The 19,776-nt window shown below is 38.7% G+C and overlaps 1 protein-coding gene across 1 annotated transcript; it reads right to left on the minus strand.

Annotated features, from left to right (window-relative positions):
• Positions 1 to 6,215: 6,215 nt before the first annotated feature.
• On the minus strand, positions 6,216 to 9,603 carry LOC121640334 (alpha-tectorin-like). Its single transcript, XM_041986047.1, has 11 exons — positions 9,361 to 9,603; positions 9,018 to 9,174; positions 8,826 to 8,910; positions 8,634 to 8,696; positions 8,260 to 8,459; positions 8,043 to 8,171; positions 7,766 to 7,953; positions 7,524 to 7,675; positions 7,177 to 7,422; positions 6,906 to 7,068; positions 6,216 to 6,224 (listed from the first exon to the last, which is right to left on the minus strand). The coding sequence occupies exons 1-11, from the start codon at positions 9,601 to 9,603 to the stop codon at positions 6,216 to 6,218; spliced, it is 1,635 nt and encodes a 544-aa protein (XP_041841981.1).
• Positions 9,604 to 19,776: the final 10,173 nt, after the last annotated feature.

Raw genomic sequence — 19,776 nt, forward strand, 5'->3', positions numbered from 1 at the left:
GCATGCCATGTCTTTTAATCATTTCTGAGATCTCCTGAAAATTTGATCAAAATCCATCCATTACTTTTTTTAGTTATGTTGCTAACAGACACACAGACGGACGGACAGACAGATGTTCACCACCAAACATAACCACCTTTGCCATGGCAGTGATTACCACAGGTTAAAAAAAACATTAAACATGCAGTAAATAGAGCTTTCATACTGGTCAAGTCACCATCAGTATACTGATGGTAGAGGAGACCGGGGATGGTTGTAACACTTTTTGCTGCAACACCTGTAACTCATTGAATTTTTGAGCTACAGTTCTCAAACTTTTATATGAAATACCCACATTTCTTCACTAAAAAATGCACCAATTCAAAAATCTGCAAGAATATCACAGACGTATGTTAATGTCAAACACATGGTTGTCCTTTGTTACAACCTACCCCACTACAGAATATGGTTGTAACACATACTGGGGAGGGTTGTAACAACTGGACAAAAGAAGCCTAAACAGATGCCACAACATATAATATGCTTCAAAAATGGATTTATTGAAAAGAAAAAAAGATTCCAAACAAAATCTTTCTCTTTAACTGACTACAGCTCAAACGTTTAATGTTTAACTCAGAAGTGTGTGAATTTGTGTGTGAATAAGTCTACTTGAACGAACTTTCATAACAGTACTATGGCTGCTTAATGATAACTCTGCACTTGTGAAAAAAGATTCAGGTGTGATATTGAGCTTACATACTTTTTGCATATAAAAAACAAAGAAAAAAAAACAGGGCTTGTTTGTACATATTTTGTTTGACTATGTTCTTAATCTGAATCACAATATTAACAAATGAAAGTTGGTAACCCTGGAGTACAAGCTTGGTGGCCCCATAGACTACATTGGGTACATTTTACCCACACTTCCTTTGGCCTTGAGCTGCAAGATGGCTCCATGTAGATAATACAAACATTCCCATCATCCAAGGTCTCAGAATCTTCAGCATTGCCTTTCAGCGTTTTTCATGTGTGTTTATTTATTTATTTATTGGTGGGGTGGTGTTGCTGCTGCTTCTTCTTCTGCTTTTCTTTATTCTATTGTAGCTTACTCTGGGAAGATCACTGGATCGCTGGTCTCTCAGCTTCTGCAGTGATTTGCAGTATCTGCTCAGTGTTACATGACAGATTCCTGTAACTGATCTGAATGACTTTCCCTTCTTTGAGACCTCATCAGATGCTTTTTTTTTTAAAAAAAAAAAGCTGGCACACATCTCTCTTTCTTTTTTCCATTGCCTAGACATGCTTTAAAAATAATAAAATAAAGAAAAAAACAACTTCATTTTATGAATGGGGATGGTTGTAACACTGTTAACATAAATGTTACAACCCACCCCAACCCTGTCAGGCAATGTTTAGGTAGCTGTGTTAGCATAGTGATTTGAAATTAGCAAGGGGGGAATGCATCACATTTTGCCTAAAAGACAACTTTTTCATTTACTGTAAGTCATATGGTTTTATTTTAAGTTACATAAGTACTAAACTAAATTAAGTGTTGGTAAAAAAAAATTACTTTCTTATCCCAAAATCAGTTTTTAGTCAATAAAATCAGCATACATGTGTTTTCAGCCTTGTTCACTGCCATGTGAGATTGAGAAGGAAGTGGGCAAACACTGGAATGATCATCAGGCTCCTGTTTCATTCTTGATTGGTGAAAATAGTGGCGTTTCAACTCTCCCCATGTTACCTCTAGAGTGCCTCTAGAGAGAGAGAGTGGCGCCATCTCCGTTCACTGCAATGGTTCAGTTTTTTCACAGCAATGGCGGCGTATGAAGCCTCTCAAAAGTTCCCGGAAGTTAGCAAAAGCTAAGCGACGGTCAATGTATTTCAATGGAGCAGATTGTCGGAGCTACACTTCTTCAAGGTAAGATGTTTTAGTAGTCATATTTCCATATCAGTTGTGCATCGAAATCGACTTGACAGGAGTAATTAAATATGTTGATGGATTGTCACCGTCTAGATTAATATATTTAGAGATTATAAACCGATAAAAGTTTATGCTAGCACACTGATAGCAACAAATGCCACAGATGCTTAAGGAAAGTATATCACTGTTCCCTCGTGCAGCTTTGTCCTGAAGAACTTTCAGCAGTTCTGGGGTTGCCTGACGTTAACTGGGATACTGTTCTTCTTCACCTTCCTGGTTTGGCCACTTTTAAGTGTTGTTTCCTGTCTTTTTTTTCTACATTCTGCAACCTCAACCATATAAATCTCCCTGTGATGTGTTCTCTGTGTTTAATTTAAAAATATTAAACTTCCCAATGATATGGTCTTTGAAAATGTGTAAATGCATTGTTTTAATATGATTACCTCACACATTTTTTTGTTTTCACAGTCCCTGATGGTGGTCAAATGTATCCTGCTGACTTTGGCCATCCATATTTTCCTTCTGTCCCTGTCTTTGGGGAAGCCATACATACGCACGCCTTTCTCTGAGCGATTGGAGCATCCCCATGCAGCACAGCATACCATGGTGAAGACTGTATTCAAGGATAGTAGAGAAAAGAAATGGCTAGACATGCTGATCTTGTCGAGTTTTATGCTATTGTAAAGGAATTCTTTTAGGTATTAAATGCATTTGGAAAACAAAGGGTGTTTGTCTGATTTATTATGTATATGTAGGGAGTAAGTCTTGGGATAGTTAACAAATAGTGATAGAAAGCCATGTATTTTCCACGAATTGAAATCAAAATTTTATTTATTTGCCATGGATTTTCTGTAATAACACATTATATTGTGAGTCCAGACTTGTGTAGTTATCAGTCTGCCTCAGTCAAAATAAGTCTTAAGACTTAAAAGCAATTCACACAAGTAGATACTAATAAGTAAGAATAGATAACCCATTTATTTGAAATGAATTGGGATCTAAATTTTATTTATTGGATATAGATTTCCTGTAAGAACAGTTATCATTATGCTGTGAGCCTAGATTTATTGTGTAGTCACTTGGTAAATCATTGTCGTGGTATGCCTCAGTCAAGTCTGAAAGATAAAGTTAAAAAAAACAGAAAATATTAAGATTTACATTGCTGTTGATGTCATACAGGTTTAGTTAACATGATTCAAATCAATGAACACAACTATAAAAATATTGCAAAGCAAAGCCTTCATTACCGATTATCGTAGTTTTCTTATTATTTTGTATTGGCCGCCAAACCCTTCCTGGAACTTTTGGAGGCTACATGGACCACGTGATCGGCGAGCGTTTTGAGCTTCCGGTGACGCCACTCTCTCTCTAGAGGCACTCTAGTTACAACCATCCCCGGTCTCCCCTACATACTGTCGGTATAATTCCCTCTTCCTGTAGCGGAACTGGCGCTGCGCTCTTATTGTGAAAGTCCACGAATGCTACTGTGATGAGTTAGTCTTAGCTTTGCACATCGAGTGATAAAACGCTACTTCAAACTAATTACGGTGCATTTCAGCGCAGCAACAACACTCTGAACGGCGCTGAAACCAGACCATTAGCATACATGCACATCTCAACATGAATATGACCCTTTTGAGCTAGGTGGTTATTTAGCAGGCATGGAGCCCACATGGCTGGTAATTAAGATTAAATAGGCTCTGAACTGTCGTCTGCAGCAACTAAAGGAAAATATGCACCAGGACATCAACAAACAGATATAACCTAGGTACTGAATGAGCATTTTATTCCATCTTACATGATGGCGCTACCATATTCCTCTGTAGAATAATTCAGTCCAGATAAACATCTCAAGTTTTGCAGTTATTTAGCAAGACCTTTAATGTGGCCTAATGTGCCCAGGATGCAAAAAAAACAAACAACAAAAAAAAAAAAACATAAAATTACCTTTATTTACATTTTCACAAATGAAATAAAATTTCTTCTAATCAGAAGCTGTGTATTAATGAGTTTTCAAGTTCAGTAAAATAATTCAGTTCAAATTTGAGTCTTTGAGTAGTTTGTTAGTAGTACCTGGTCTAATGTGGTCAAGGTCCCCAAAAAGCTTTTTATTAAAAGCTTTATTATTATTATTATTTTTTTTTTCTTTATTCCTTCTTCCATTCAGTTTTCTCCTTCTGTTCATTCTGATATAAGGACCTTATTGTTGGTCTTTTCCCCAAGTTATTCACTGATGTTTTGTTTTGTCTTTTTTCTATTCAAGTTCCTTGTTTGAGGTAAAAGTGCTGGTTTTGTTCTATTCTTCCTCCTCCTGTCCACCTCCTCTACTCTGCAACACCCTGGTGTCTGTGTATACAAAAATTATAATAAATGAATGAAAATTAATAGAAATAAAATCGATTAAATAAATGGCTGCAAATGAAATAATTAGAAAAATATCTGTGTGTAAAGCAGGCTGGTATAACTCCAACACCATCTGACCTCCATTTTTAACACATAATTAAATGGACACATTGTGTGACAGAGCTGATGGGATTTGTGGTTGGAGACTAGAGGGGTTAACGTATCCAATTGTTTAGTTTTATTTTCAGTGCACTGGCTCAAAAAAATTGTTAAATGTGAATGTTTTATTTCATTCATGACTTTATTGTACTGGTATTCAAATTTGTTGGAGAAAAGTGATCCAAGAGCGCGATGCGCGACACAGACACCATCACTGCTGTTGGTCGCCTCCTGTGTGTTGAACCCATTGTACTACAATACTACAGTACACTGGCACAGTGATGTACTGAAACACATATTTAATTACAGTATAATGTGGTACAGTATATAGGATAGTCATATAGTAATTGCTGTCAACATTTACATACTGTAATGTCAAGAAAGGTAATTACCTGTTTTCTTCTCTAAATCTTCTGATTATGATGGACAGAGTGAATCTACTGACATTTGGTTGTACCCTTTGTCCAGCCTCTCTCATGCTCAATCCATGGACAAGAACATGGTCAGTAACAGTAGCTATGACTATTCGTTGTAGTGCCTCACAAACCAGTGCTCACTGAACTGGCTTATATATGTTCCCTCACATCATAGCCTCAAGTGTGATCAGTTTTGAGTTGTTGTGTTCAACCGGTGACCCCTGTGCTTTAATCGTGTTTGACTTTTGCCACCTGTGCTCACCATTATGAAGCACAGGTGCATCACAATAAAATGTGTTGGCAAGTTGTGTTTAAACTCGTGAAAAGTGCTTATGGTTTTGTCAAAAGAGTGACTGATTAAATCAGTGGGTTCAGGCAACTGAGCATTTGGTTCAGACCATAGGGTTTAGTGTTTTAGCAATTAAGAAAAACTGTAAACTGCAGCCAATTTACCATAAAAACTAATAGAAGAATAGAAACAACAAATCAGCTAAAACAAGCTTATAAAACGTAAAACAAAAAATCTGCCAACTCTGAAAGAAAACAAATTCAGTTTCATTTTTACCCACATCCTTATTTTATTGATTTTTTTAATGTCTTAAATGCTGAACAAAGATTTCAACCATAAAACAGAGAAAATCAGCATTTTTCATTTTCAACTGAACTGAGACAAACTGCCTTCTGAAAAACAAGATCCAATGGAAACAAAATAAAAAGCATGTTTAATATTCACTCTTCTTTCTAAGAGGAAGGATGGAACATGTGACATTGCATCAGTAAATATCTCTGCAGGGCTGCAGACTCGCTTCAGATTGCCTTACATAGTTTTCAAAAACCCTACATCCATGATTAACCCCGACCTAGTTACCAATTAAGTTAGCTTAGTTACCAATCAATCCTTCCAGTCACTGTAAACATGAAGAAACTGTAAACTCTCACCTTACAAAAAACATAAACATCTTCTGTTTACTGTAGTTTAATCTTAAAAGACATAAATGCATCAGACATCACACAAAATACAGCTACAAACTAAAAGTAATCAGATTACATTCCTTCACCTATGATTTTACCCTGAGAACGACATGTTTAAAAGAGACTGATTGATTATGAAATTAACTTATTACCTCTAAATCACCTCATAGCTCCAGACTGTATCTGTAAATCACTACATCTTAGTATTAACTCATTAATTCTGGATTGTTTTACATCTTCAGGCCTAAAACATGTTGAGCTTGAACAACCTGAGAGAAGTATTTTCTCTTTGGTTGAAGACCTTTATGCATGTGGATGTCTGCAACATGCCATCAGATATTTTCTTGTTTGAAGGTCACAAATCAAACAGATGTGCTACAGCTACGTTTATCCATGACTTTCTGGGAGGTCTGGGAATGCCTCTAGGCATGCTGGGAGATGAAGTGATACAGGATACAGTAGTCATACCTGATTACATACCTCAATAAAATGTAGATTATTATTCTGGTTTAAATGAAAATCAAGTGTAAACCTCACACACCTTCAATAACCTTTTACCACTAAAAACTCATCCTTTCACACATTAAAGCTCCACATCAGGACCACACATGAGTCAGGGATCATCACCAAGGTCGGCAACCTGTCAGTCAGTCCATGTCACTATGGCAACCACCTAAGAAGGCAATGAAATGAAAATGTGAGTGACGAATCTTTTATGATTTTTTTTACTTTATAGTTTCTGCTCAAACAAAGTCTTGTTCTTTTCAGTCAGATCTTGGGGAATCAGCCTGGCCATCATCACACATGATTTCTGTTTATAAAACAGGATGATCATCTACTACAGCAGTCTTACCTAATTAATCCAGGCCATGCTGACCAAGGCTGAAGCTCCACGTTCATGTTTAGGCCTGACAGATCTGCGTCTTCTTTTAGCTCCACCAGAACAATCCTACAAGTTCAAAACAACTTTCAGTCCAAACGTTATGCATTTTTATAGATTTTATCAGGGTTTAAATGAGCAGTTGTGACTAATTAAGTAACTAGAATAGTCCAGTCTCTCATATAACCAGTATCAAACAGTCGTATTGAGTAAAGCTTCCAGCGAGGCGTACCGGGACGCAGCTGTTCTCCTCTTTGATGCACAGATTCAGTTTGCAGTGCAGGTAGACATCACCAGAGCTCCCAATGAACTGGAACATGCTGAAGGAGAAGTAGTTGGAGGTTCCCTCCCCGTTTCCCTCCACCATCACTGTCTGGTCAGCAGCGTTGGCACAGCTGCTCACAAACAAGAAGAGACTTTTCTCAGCCTCCCATCACAACCATCAGAAATCACATCTATGAAGGAATCCCAGTGAGCAGCTCCCACTTCTCAGTGTGTCTCACCCATTCTGGATCAGGTCGTATCTCGGAGTGCTGTTGGACGATTCCTGGTCAGTTGCCCAGCAGGAGTCCGTCACCACGGCGATCAGGTCTGCATCCAACCCTTCGGTCTCCAGCTCCACCCAGATCTTCTGGTTCAGCATCACATCGGTGTTAGAATCCACAACGTGTGTGCGGTCGGCGTCGGTGTAGGATTTCATGGTTACATTATAACTCCACTCTCCAGATGTGATGTGCTGGACCACAGAGCTGCAGACGACACACATAAACACACCTCAGCTTCTCTGACTCACAAACCAGCTGAAAGGTTTCACGTAGCAGTAGAAATGAAGCTACCAGCCAGAACACACCTGTCTTTGATCCTGAAGGCCACAGTCTTCATTTCTGGCTGAACATGGATGCAGGAGAAGTCGATGTAGAACTGATCTTGGCGAGTGATGCCTTCAGAAGAGCTGTTCTGAGCCACGATGGCGTTCTTGTAGGTCACCTGGCTGTCGTTGGCCTGCAGAGCCAAATATTCAGATGTAAAGGAAGAAGCCTCTTTATTCTCTTTTTGTCTATACAGAGTAAAGATGTGGAGGAGAGGACCCACCGCGATCACTGCACCACAGGTGTTGCTGCTGTTGAAGCTGAAAGTCACCATGCCACTCTCCTGGTCCATCTCACCCCTGCAGGTCTCATTATTGAGGTGTAAGACAGAGTAGTCAATGTATTTGTCCCTCAGGAGACAACCCACCAGACTGACTGAGGCAGAGTTCTGTGTGCAGACCACTGGATCTCCTGAAAATGAGCATAATGATAAAAAGAAACAGTTAAATGTTTTCCTTCAATAACTCAGTCCTGTTATGTTGTCGTCACAGCTGTCGTACCCAGAGTGTTAGACTCTCTGTAACTGGAGGCAAAAACAGCTCTACAGAGGCAGCCAGTGTTACCCCCAAACTCGCCACAAAACTCATGATCACTGCAGACCTGGTCCTGACAAACGGCCTCAGGACGAGCTGCAGAAACACATATTGGTAAAGTATTTTAAACACATATGAGTTACAAAAATAGAGGTGAATTTAGTTAAAGTTGCTGAGGTCTTACAGCACTGAGCCTCAGACCACCAGCTCTCCAGGGTGACGTTGCTCAGGCTGCAGGCTCTGGCGTATGCCCACAGGAACTGACACCCAAGACCGTCGACTGCAGGATATTTGCACAAAGTTGCATTGCAGGCAGTTATGTAGGGAGCTGGATCCACGATGGTGTTACAGGAGGAGAAGGGCGCCTCCATCAGGAGGTTACAGCTGTTCCACACATGGAAAGAGAGAACATGAGATCCAATGAACTGATCAGCTCCTTTATGTTTATCTCCCATCTGTAATAGTGTCATGTAACATGACTGATATGATGTAACATGTCAAATAGATCAGAGTATAACAGCAGAAGATGTTTCCTGCTGTGTGGATGAATCTGCTCACCGTTCAGTCATCATGGGGCAGTCGATCGTACCGTCAGCAGGTTCAGTGTACACGCTCTCACAGCTGCAGGAGACAAACACATATTCAGGACTGCTGCTCTGCTCCGGATTATTCATACAGCACATATGATACACAGTATCTGTAAGTCATTCATCAAGCAGCAGCAGAGAGTCGGTCTGTAGGAGGAGTTACCTGGAGGAGCTGTCCTCAGAGAGCTTTGCACTAGAAAAACTGCTGGAGTTTCCACACAGACCAACCAGAGATGATCCAGCAGGTCCTGAAATGGTTCAGGACAGAAAGTGAGTCAGAAAATCATCAATGTTTAAACTGGATCAACAGAAAACAGTTTCTTGGTCTCCACGTCCACAATGACACTTTCTGTACCTTTCATGTGGATCTGTGCTGTGTCTCCATCAAAGAACACAGCAGCAGAGCGTCCAGAGAGTGTAACTTTGGCCGTGACTCCAGTTTGGTCCTTAGAGAGCTGGACACCATGGACCTCCTGGATCGAGCTGTTGAGGACCAGAGCTACGTTGTCCACCTGAGTCACAGTGGAGACACAAGATGGAGGAAATACTAAGAGAAACATCAGCATCATCTCCTCGCTTCATCAATCTGTTTCTACTGTCTCTGAGAGGGAAGATGAGAGCCTCCACAGCAGAGACTGTGGGGAGGATTTTAGACCAAACTCCACTCTGACTGGTGGACTGAAGTTCAGGCAGCTTACCAGGACTCTGCCGTCTTGTTTCAGGAGAATGTCAACGTTTAGACTCTCCAACCGCAGAGTCACACTGTCCACAAAGCTCACATCTGTACGACGTCGCTCACGGAAACTGGCCAGAATCTGAACAACTGAAATCCACGAATCCGACAGCAAAGTGTAGGAACAGCGATCTTCTATGAAGTCGGCGTTGTTGTGGACGTCAATGACAGCAGGACCGGTCACAGTGCAGGTGTATGCAGCTAACATCATGCAGGACAGACATAATTAGTTGCTGATGAGACTGCAGCCACGGGGGGCTCCAGTCTCATCAGCGCTACAACATCTGCTACAACAGTTGCTTTATATAAACCCAGCACTTATAACATGATTGATAACATGACCTTGTACTATTACACGTGCATACTTTTACTGAAGTAAACATTTCTAATGCAGATTTTTACTGCTTACAGGGTAAAATGTGAGTTTAAACTTTTGCTCATCTTAAGAATGTGAATGTTTCTCTGTCTCTGGTTGACTGATGTGTCTCTGGCTTACCTCCCAGTGAGATGAGAGCAAACAGGTGGAGAAGGGGGTGGAGCATGTTGGAAGGGATCCAATCAGCTGTCAGAAAGCTGGAAGACACAAAGCTGATTGGATAAAAACTGTAAGACACATTTTCATCATTAATGTATTAATTCCTTTCATCATGTCTGTTAGCTGCTGTTAATCTAAGAGGGAATTTATTTCCTAAAGGGACATTTCTAATAATACTTTGTTCTAGAGAATAACTGCTTTGTCTTTTCATAGCTTGCAGTGTTCTGTGTAACTCTTGCTTCTAGTGCAGTACCATCAATGCTGTATATTAAACAGCTTGTTATTGGGTATTGAGACGTCTCGTTTGTGTTGCTGTCTTCAGGTTGGCTGGGGATGGGGGGTAAAGGCCTGTTAATACTCTGTAAGAACAGAGAAATTTGTTCTTCCTCTCAGATTTGACTCTTTTGTCTGTTCTCCACACATCATCTAGGCAGAATTTTATTATCGTGTGGTGTCTGGCATCTATTCAGCGATGTGAAGTGGGTGTGGTTAATGTAGAAAAGTGGGAAACAGGAAGTTGCCAGAAGCTTTAAAAAGGATGAAGGCAGGCCGATGCCATGGCAAAGTATGAATATGTGAACAACAACACGACAAGAAGTCTGGTTCTATTTAAAGATTTAGGTTTTTGGCTCAAGTCCCTGATAAGATTCACTCAGAGCTTCTTTTTTAGGCCAGTTTATCACTTGTGAATACTTTGTATGTATCTAACCAATTTCTAATTCAGTTTGCATAGAAGTCTTATTTATGTGCATTACTTCATTATAAAATACAATTACTATTTAATATTTTGATCAATCCTTTAAATAAAGAATTGAGTGGGAGACATGAAAACCTGTGGGGCTGCAGCCCTCGTGGGACCGGACTGAGTAGTTCTGCTGAGGACTGTACAGGCCTGAGGCTGTCAGGTGAGGCAGGGGTGAGGAATGAAGCAAGCAGCACGTACACGAGGCTCAAGCTTGCTGCTGCAAAAGGGGGAGGAGCTGCTGGTGTGTGTGTGAGTGTGTGGGCCCACAGCTTAAACCTCTTTCTGTTGTTTCTAAGGACCATGTAAGATTATTTTACACAGTCTCCAGAAAATGAGGACTATAGAAAATAGTTTTTTTAAATGAAGATCATAGGTCTATAATCTTTATTAAGCAGCAGAAAGTGGAGCAGTGGTCATTCAGAGTGTGTATCCCTCATAGGCCACTACAGCTTGTGTTGTACAAGTTTATTAAGTTATCTTATACTTTTATATTTTTCTCAGCTTCTTAAAAATTATTTGATGATCATTTTGGCTGCGTTACGGCTAGCTGTCGTTTCTTTTTCTTGTGTCTTTTCCCCTCATTTGTCTTTTAAGCTTTGTTGATTGGATTCATATTTTTTACATAGTGTCAGTTCCTACAAAGGCTACCAGTGGGCCCAAGATTAATTAATAAATCTATTTATTTTTGTGTATGTGTGTATGATATTTTTAGTCAACATTGTAATAATCAGGAATTACTTCACACAAACAAATCCCTCTTGGCGCCCCCTGGTGGCCCCACAGCTCTTTAATATAACAAGACCAGAATTTCCAGCATCTGCCTATAATGGTAAAACAGTTTAATCTGGTAGAATCCAGCAAAAATATTAAATCTCACAATTTTTCTTCCTGATGAAACTCTGACATTAAAGAATGAAGGGTTTTAAACTGTAATGACAGTGACATTAAAAAGTTTAATTTCAATAGAAGTCAAGGTCGAAGGTCACCAGAGGGAGAATCTGACACTACGGAAAAATACTGATGCTACCAAATCTATTTTACTGCTAAGCATTGACATATCTAACACACTAATTACTACCTAAAACTATCCCCTTGACTACTTTTTAGTTAGAAATTATTTTTTAGTTTTTGTTTTTTTACTTCATAATAAATAATGTAGTACTTTAAATAATTATACTGGCATTTAGAGAGCTGTAATAATATCTATAAACAAGGTAAATAAGTGTTATACAGCTGTAAGTGATCTATTTATGAGGTTTGTATGTGTGTGTAAGACAAACCTGTGTGGTCAGTGAAGAGGATCACCTACGATGCTGAAAACAAGAACAAAAACATCAGTTATTATCACTTTCTTTGGTAATTTAATATGTTTTCCAGTGTTACTTTGTTCACAACAAAGTTCCTTCTTTTGCTACTTCATTTTTCTTTCAGAAGGCACCATTCAGTCCTCAAAAGATATTTATGACATTTAAAAAGACTGTATTAGATTTACCTAATGTTAAAATCTGCTTTTAAATAAAAGGATTGTGGATTTTGTTTCTATCAGTTACACTGAAAACATTGAGTTAACTTTTAATAAAAACAAAGATAATCACCACCAGCCACTAAAACCGTGTAATTTTCCTTTAAACAAGGATGTGGCCTTAAAAGTTGAATTAAAAACCAGAAGACAATGTTTTGACCAGCGCAGGTGTACAGCTCGTCTCACCTTCTGCAGCTTTGGTGAGATGATGAAGACTTGTGTCCAGGAGGCTCTCTGAAGATCTGTTGGACAGATGTGTCTGGCGATGTCTCTGTGGAGGATGTCGCTCTGACTCTCTCTCGATGTTTCTCCCTTTTTATTTGTGTCTTCGCTCTTGACGATACCCAATAGAATCCAAGGGGAGGACTGGATGTGGAGTCGACGGTGACGGGAACCTCCCTCTACTGAACTGAATGTGTCCTCATCATCTTGTCAGGTAAGCATCTCTGACATTTGAGTCTCAGCCGAAACCAGTTTACCAACTATTCCCAAAAACTGATACTCAAATACCAAAGAATCACACATCTTTATTAAACTGTTGGTGAAGCTGAATCAAAGTTGCTGGGCTTCAGTCAGAGTAAATTCACACTAATTTGCTCTCACTTTAAGGTGCTCTGCCAGCTGCAATCACTACCATGGAGGCTGCAGATGTCCCACCAGTCCCTGCTACACCAGTTCTAGAGTCTGTAAGTGTTCCACCAGATCTGAGACCCCAAAGAGTCCCTGTCCTGCTCATTTCTGGTTGATTTCCAGTTGGTTTCTTCCATTACCCCCCGTCATGTGGCTTTTGCTTTTTTCATCCATCTGGTTGTAAAAATATCTGCAGACTCATTTAATGATCAGTAGTTTTTAAATTCATGGCAGGTGTACGAACGTCCACCAAACACAAGGAAGACACAGATGTCTGAGACTGAAACTGGTGGCAACGCATCTAAAGCTGAACTTTATCTGTTGTTCATCTGCTTGTAATGATTTAAGTTATTAATGGTTTTGCATCATAATGACTCCACTTTCCATGTGAGCTGATCGCGGTGAGGACGTGTGTTTTTAGACGTGTTTTTAACAACGTTTGCTAGCGAGAAACCTGAAAGTGTCGATGGAGGCAGCAGGTTCCCCCAAAATGGCAAAGTCCTGATGACATTGTCTCTTTTCTTGTGATCTTTTGGCCAAGCCCCCCACCCTCCACCCAAAAGAAAAAAGGGGTTCCAGTCTTGTATTTTAGTCAGTTCTCAGGAGGCCTGGACAGCTTGTACCATATCCAACCTGTTCTCCTAGTTGAGCTTATTGATTTGCATACAGGTGCACTGGACGCCTGAAGCTGCTGCCGGCTTTTACAAAACATACCTGAGAAGTTTTCTGTCAATCTACACCCTGAAACTAATAGATGCCAAAGATGTTTGAGTAAAAGATGAAACCAGTGATCACGTAACAGTCACAAACACTAATGCTAAAATATCAAAGACACACGTTAGTTATTAATCAATCAAAATTTATTTATCAAGCACTCTTCATACAATTTGCAAAACAAAGTGTTTTACATTAAAAATAACAACAAAAATCTTTTTACAAAGAGTCCTCCAGACCACAAACCACTAAGTCAAGCCTACACACACATACATGACATATACCCACGCATATACACTAAAAGCAGATACATATACATATAGGCCATTGTGGTATAAAAACCATTAAGACTGAAATAAAAGGCTTTTTATCACTTGTTCATTAAAAATGTGGAAATTCTAAATGTGTTAAAAAAGTAAATACTGACTAATCTGGTAAAACACAATCACACAATAATAAACTAAACATACATGTAGTAAAATACCAATTATGAATACTAAATGCAAGTCAGTTAAATGTTTTGCTAAGAAGGTAAGTCTTAAGTTCACCTTTAAAAATATCAACACTCCCAGCTGCTCTCAGGTCGTCTGGAAGGCTGTTCCACAGGCGAAGACCATAGAAACTAAAAGATGTTTTAATAGAATTGTTATTTTAGGCAACTTTAATTTACATGTGGACAATCAATCAGACACCTCTTCCAGGTGATTTTAATGTTCTAAATTATATTAATTTTAAACAACACAGGGTCTGTCTCTTCTGTGATGTAGGATTTTCAGATCACACATGCATATTTTTTACCTTCATTTCAACAAGTACTCGATCTTAACCCTGGCTGCACACTTTAGTCACCTTTACAGAGCCGTTCACCTCACATCTTACCTGCTTCTTCTGAAGAGAAACTCAGACTCCTCTGATCTAAAACTACAAACCTGTATCCTATTCACCATTTTAAGCTAAATTTTAGAAAGACATTTTTACCAAACTTTGGTGCAAATAGTTGAATTAAAGTTGAATATTTTTATTTGCTGGGCATTTATGTTGGACAGTCCACCTCTTCCCTCTGACAGAAATTCTGTTGTTCATGATGAATGTTGCACTAAATATCAGCATGTTTAGTTTAATACAAGGATCTGACAGAACGCACTACAGTTGTTAATGTTTAGAGCTGATTAAATCAATAAAATGTTGAAATGACCACAGTGAAGTTTTTCTGTCCAGCAGCTGCTCTGTGAGTCGGTTTGATGCTGGATAGTTGATCTGATTTCAGTTCTTCAGCTTTTCTTAAAGCAACTTCACGAGGCATCCTTCCATTAGTCCACCTCTTGTGGAGAAACTCTCCAACTCTTCCTGCTCTTTACAATATTTCAGGCTCTTCCTGCTGTTCTCAGCGTTTATTATTTAGTATAAAAACTCACCGTTGCTCCAGTAAACAGCAGCTTTAACCTTTTGACCCCTGGAATTTCTTTTAGACCTCTGCTTGAAATTAAATACCCCTGATGAAATGAGTGTTTCTCTCCAACCACAAGGTCTGTTTCATTAGTTTTAGAGTCATAAATGAAAAACATTTGTGATATTTTTTAGTATTTTTAAAACATCAGTAAATATGTTGCTGGTGAGGAATAAATGACGATGGCACATTGAACAAATAAAAATTTCAGGTTTCAATTCTGATCAAGTGAAGCAGAACAAAATTAGTGAAGTTTCTAGATCCTGTTTATTAGGCCTGTATGTAACTTACATGCATGAAACTAACACTGTAGAGTCAAAACAGAATAATTATTATATAGGAAACCATGTTTCTCTATTTCAGCAGAGAGGGCTCCTTTTATTTGTTCGTCAGTCGTCAACCCCTCAAAACATTTACATTTAGATTTAATATGTAAATTTAAAATATAGTATGACCTGTATTTGACCTGTGTGGTTAACAGTTGTGTTACATGTAGGGAAATGTGCCTAATATGAGGAAAGTGTGATAAATAATGAAAATGGTTCAGCTACAACTTCCATAAGATGGTTCGGTATTCTCTCCAAATCCACATGATGTAAACTGTAAGTTCAGAGGAAATGGTTCATTCTATATTTTTATTTCTAAAGACTCTTTGTTACATGATGTGCCATTTTTTTCTTTGTTTATCACATCAGTTACTGCCAGCACACATACCTCAAATACATCCACACTGAGTTTGCCTCCTGCAACTCTGCCTCAGGTACATTACTTCAAGTTCATCTACACCCAGTTGAATGCTGATTGAAGGGGCCCCCTGTGAAGTTTTGCCTAGAGCTCTAGAGTTATCTTTACATTTGAAGAGTTGCCTGAGGCAGCTACAGTCAGCAATAATAAATCTTTCGGTCCTACCTTTGCATTGATGTAACTGGTAAGACCAGAACGTTATGAAAGGATTCAGATTACAGCTAAAATGAGGTCACATCTTTGATTTCAAAGTGTCCAGAGGCTGCACTCCTGAAACAAACAGTCAGGGACACGTCCAGCTGGATTTTTAGCTACATTCACTAGTAGAATGACCACAGTTCAACACAAACAGGTCTGTTTTTGTTGGTAGGCACTCGGTACAGTCTCCTCTTTTCTCAAACAGGAAGTACACCTCTTTCAGACATTGGATACATTAATGGATACTCCTGTCCAACCACTAATCCCACATCAGCTCTGTCACACAATGTGTCTGTTCAATTATGTATTAAAAATAGAGGTGAAATAGTTTTGGAGTTATACCAACCTGCATTACGCACAGATATTTTCCTAATTATTTCATTTGCAGGCATTGATTAATTTTAATAAATTGTATTTCTATTCATTTTCATTCATTCATTATTATTTCTGTATAAACAGAAACCAGGATGCTGCAGGGTGGAGGAGGTGGACAGGAGGAAGAAGAACAGAGCAAAACCAGCACTTTAACCTCAAACAAGGAACTTGAATTGAAGAAAACAACACATCAGTGAATAACTTGGAGACAAGACCAACAATAAGGTCCTTATATCAGAATAAAAACAAGGAGAAAACCGAATGGAAGAAGGAAGTAAATGTTGCTGTAGATAGACGGCTACATATTAAAACATTTTTGTTTTAATAGTCAGACAGTTCCCAGTAAGACAGTTCCCAGTCAGACAGTTCCCAGTCAAACAGTTCCCAGTAAGACAGTTCCCAGTCAGACTGTTCCCAGTCAGGCAGTTCCCAGTAAGGCAGTTCCCAGTCAGACAGTTTCCAGTAAGACAGTTCCCAGTAAGGCAGTTCCCAGTGACACAGTTTCCAGTAAGGTAGTTCCCAGTAAGGCAGTTCCCAGTGAGACAGCAGCTTCAATACAAAACAAGACGCAGCAACATTTACTGGAGAATAAATTTCAATATAATTTTTTAAACAGTTTTGTTGGAGCAAATTTCCAACAATCAGTTATTATAATGTTATTCTGACAGTCATCAGAAATGGTGACCTGGGTCACACTGGCTCTGTGAGGCTCACATAACATGTTAAATGGGTCCAGACTGCAGTGGGGAGATGGAGGAGTCCCTGAAAACACTTTTATAAAAGTCTGGGTTTATTATAATGCGTAACGTCACACATATCTGTTAAACCACTAATGTCAAATTCCCATGCATCTGGAAAAATAAACTGTAAAGCATTTAGCATTTTTTTTTTTTATAATGGCGAGTTATTTATATTTTGAGACAGTACATCGGTATACAATGTGCCGGTCTATGAAATACTGCTTAGCATAAAACATAAATAAATCCATGTTCTACATTTTCTAGAAACCGTAGTTACAGTTTCCTTTAGGATACTATAGCAAGCACCTTTTGTGTTGAGTGTTATTCTTGAAACACAGTCAGTTAGATGACAGTCAAATTAACAAAGTCAGTGGTAGTCAGCTACTTCATCCTTCCGTCGTTTATATAAATGCTCCTCTTCTCTCGTCTTTTAAGATGATCATAGATACAGAAAAAAAACTCATCAGTGGAAAATATTAATATTTATTTATTTAGTTTTTTTATCATGCCTCTCCTGACCACATGTCACTGATGGAGATGTATGAGGACTTTAAAAGTATCATCACCAGAAAAGATAATACGGCCGAGACTAATAAAGCGAGGAAAGTGGCAAACAACTGCTGACAGACTAAACGTGTAAGTTATACAAGTTTCATACCATTCTCAATTGTTACATGTTGATTTCACTGTCCTCATTTATTTCTGGTCTCCTCTTGTGTTATAAATCTGTTTACATAAAGCAGCTCAATTGTCTCTGTATAAGATGTACTGGTCCTGCTCAGTTTATTAATAACACAATAATCAATATGCATCATCATACTTTATGAATATATTGTATGTGTGTGTGTGTGTGTGTGCGCGCGTGCGTGTGTGTGTGTGACCCTCTGGTGCATGAATTATTACAAAACAGTACCACATGTTTTCAAATCAAACTTTTACTCAGTGTATTGATTTTTCTATTTGATCTATGAAAATATTTATAAAATAATGTCTTGTCATATTAATATAACATAAATTTTCTATAAAAACACCTGGATCATTTTCTTGTCCTTTTTATCACTGAGGCAAACATGGTAATTACAATGTATGTATATATACTATATCAAATGTATTTATTCTTCATACGTAGCAGAGTATTGGTGACTCACCAATGTCCATTGAAGTTGCTAATGTACAATCCATACCCATGCATACATTTAAAAACAGCCTTTAAATATGTGTCCTCTGTAGTGGACACTATGCATCAAAGGGTTAATTCTGCACTGTTACATCTCGACAGAAGCAGTCAAAAGCGTACCTGGCAGCAGGTGAAAATAAAGTACAACAACATATATCAGAGTTGAAGGTAGCCTTTAATTAAATGTATTTGATCTAAACGTGTTGAGCTGTAAACATGTTGCACTGTAAGGCAAGGCAAGGCAGTTTATTTGTACAGCACATTTCATGTACAGGACAATTCAAAGTGCTTTACATAAAACAAAGACATTACAGATATTTAGAATAGTAAAAGGCATCAACACATAATCACAATAAAATAATAAATTACATAAAAATTATTAAAAGCAAGATAAGTTAAAATAGTTACCGTGAAGATTTCATGCATAGGCGCATGAGAAAAGAAATATTTTTAACCTGGATTTAAAAATGTCTACATTTGGTGAAAGTTTAATCTCCACTGGCAGTTTGTTCCATTTGTTTGCAGCATAACAGCTAAATGCTGCTTCTCCATGTTTAGTCTGGACTCTGGTCTGGACTAGTTGACCAGAGTCTTTGGATCTAAGAGCTCTGCTAGGTTTATATTCTCTGAACATATCACAGATGTATTCTGGGTCTAAACCATTCTGGGATTTGTAAACAAGCAGAAGGGTTTTAAAATCTATTCTTTGACTGACTGGAAGCCAGTGTAAAGATTTCAAAACTGGTGTGATGTGTTCAGATCTCTTAGTCCTGGTTAAAACTCTAGCAGCAGCGTTTTGGATGAGCTGCAGATGTTTAATGCTCTTTTTAGGAAGTCCTGTTAAAAGACCATTACAGTAATCCAGTCTACTGGAGATGAATGCATGGATGAGCTTCTCCTGGTCTTTCTGAGAGACTAAACTTTTAATTCTGTTGATGTTTCTGAGCTGGTAAAAAGCTTCTTAATGACAGCTTCGATGTGGCTGCTGAAAGTCAGATCTGAGTCTATCAACACTCCCAGGTTATTAACTTGGTCAGTGATTTTAAGAGCCCGAGTCTCCAGGTGTCTCCAGGTGACCCTCTTCTCTTTGCTACCAAACAGAATAATCTCAGTTTTGTCTTCATTTAATTGTAGGAAATTCTCCTTCATCCAGGTGTTTATTTGCTCCAGACACTGACACATTAACTCCTTATCAAGCGGGGTCACATGGCTGCAATGTTGTTCATTAGTAGTCATGTACCGGGACCGGTATGTTTGCATCTTAAGGGGTTAAGTCTACTGGACTGCAGTCATCTGGTGACAGAGACACATAAAGTTGTGTATCATCTGCATAACTTTGATAACTAATGCTATAGTTCTGTAATATTTTACCCAAAGGGAGCATATACAAGTTGAACAGAAGAGGTCCAAGGACTGACCCCTGGGGGACTCCACAAGTCATGGCCACTCGCTCGGATTCATAGCTGCCGATCGTAACAAAATAACTCCGGCCTTCTAAATAGGACCTGAACCAGTTAAGGACCGCTCCAGAAAGTCCAAACCAGTTTTCCAGCC

The sequence above is a fragment of the Melanotaenia boesemani genome, chromosome 5 (assembly GCF_017639745.1).
Source record: "Melanotaenia boesemani isolate fMelBoe1 chromosome 5, fMelBoe1.pri, whole genome shotgun sequence".
NCBI lineage: Eukaryota > Metazoa > Chordata > Actinopteri > Atheriniformes > Melanotaeniidae > Melanotaenia > Melanotaenia boesemani.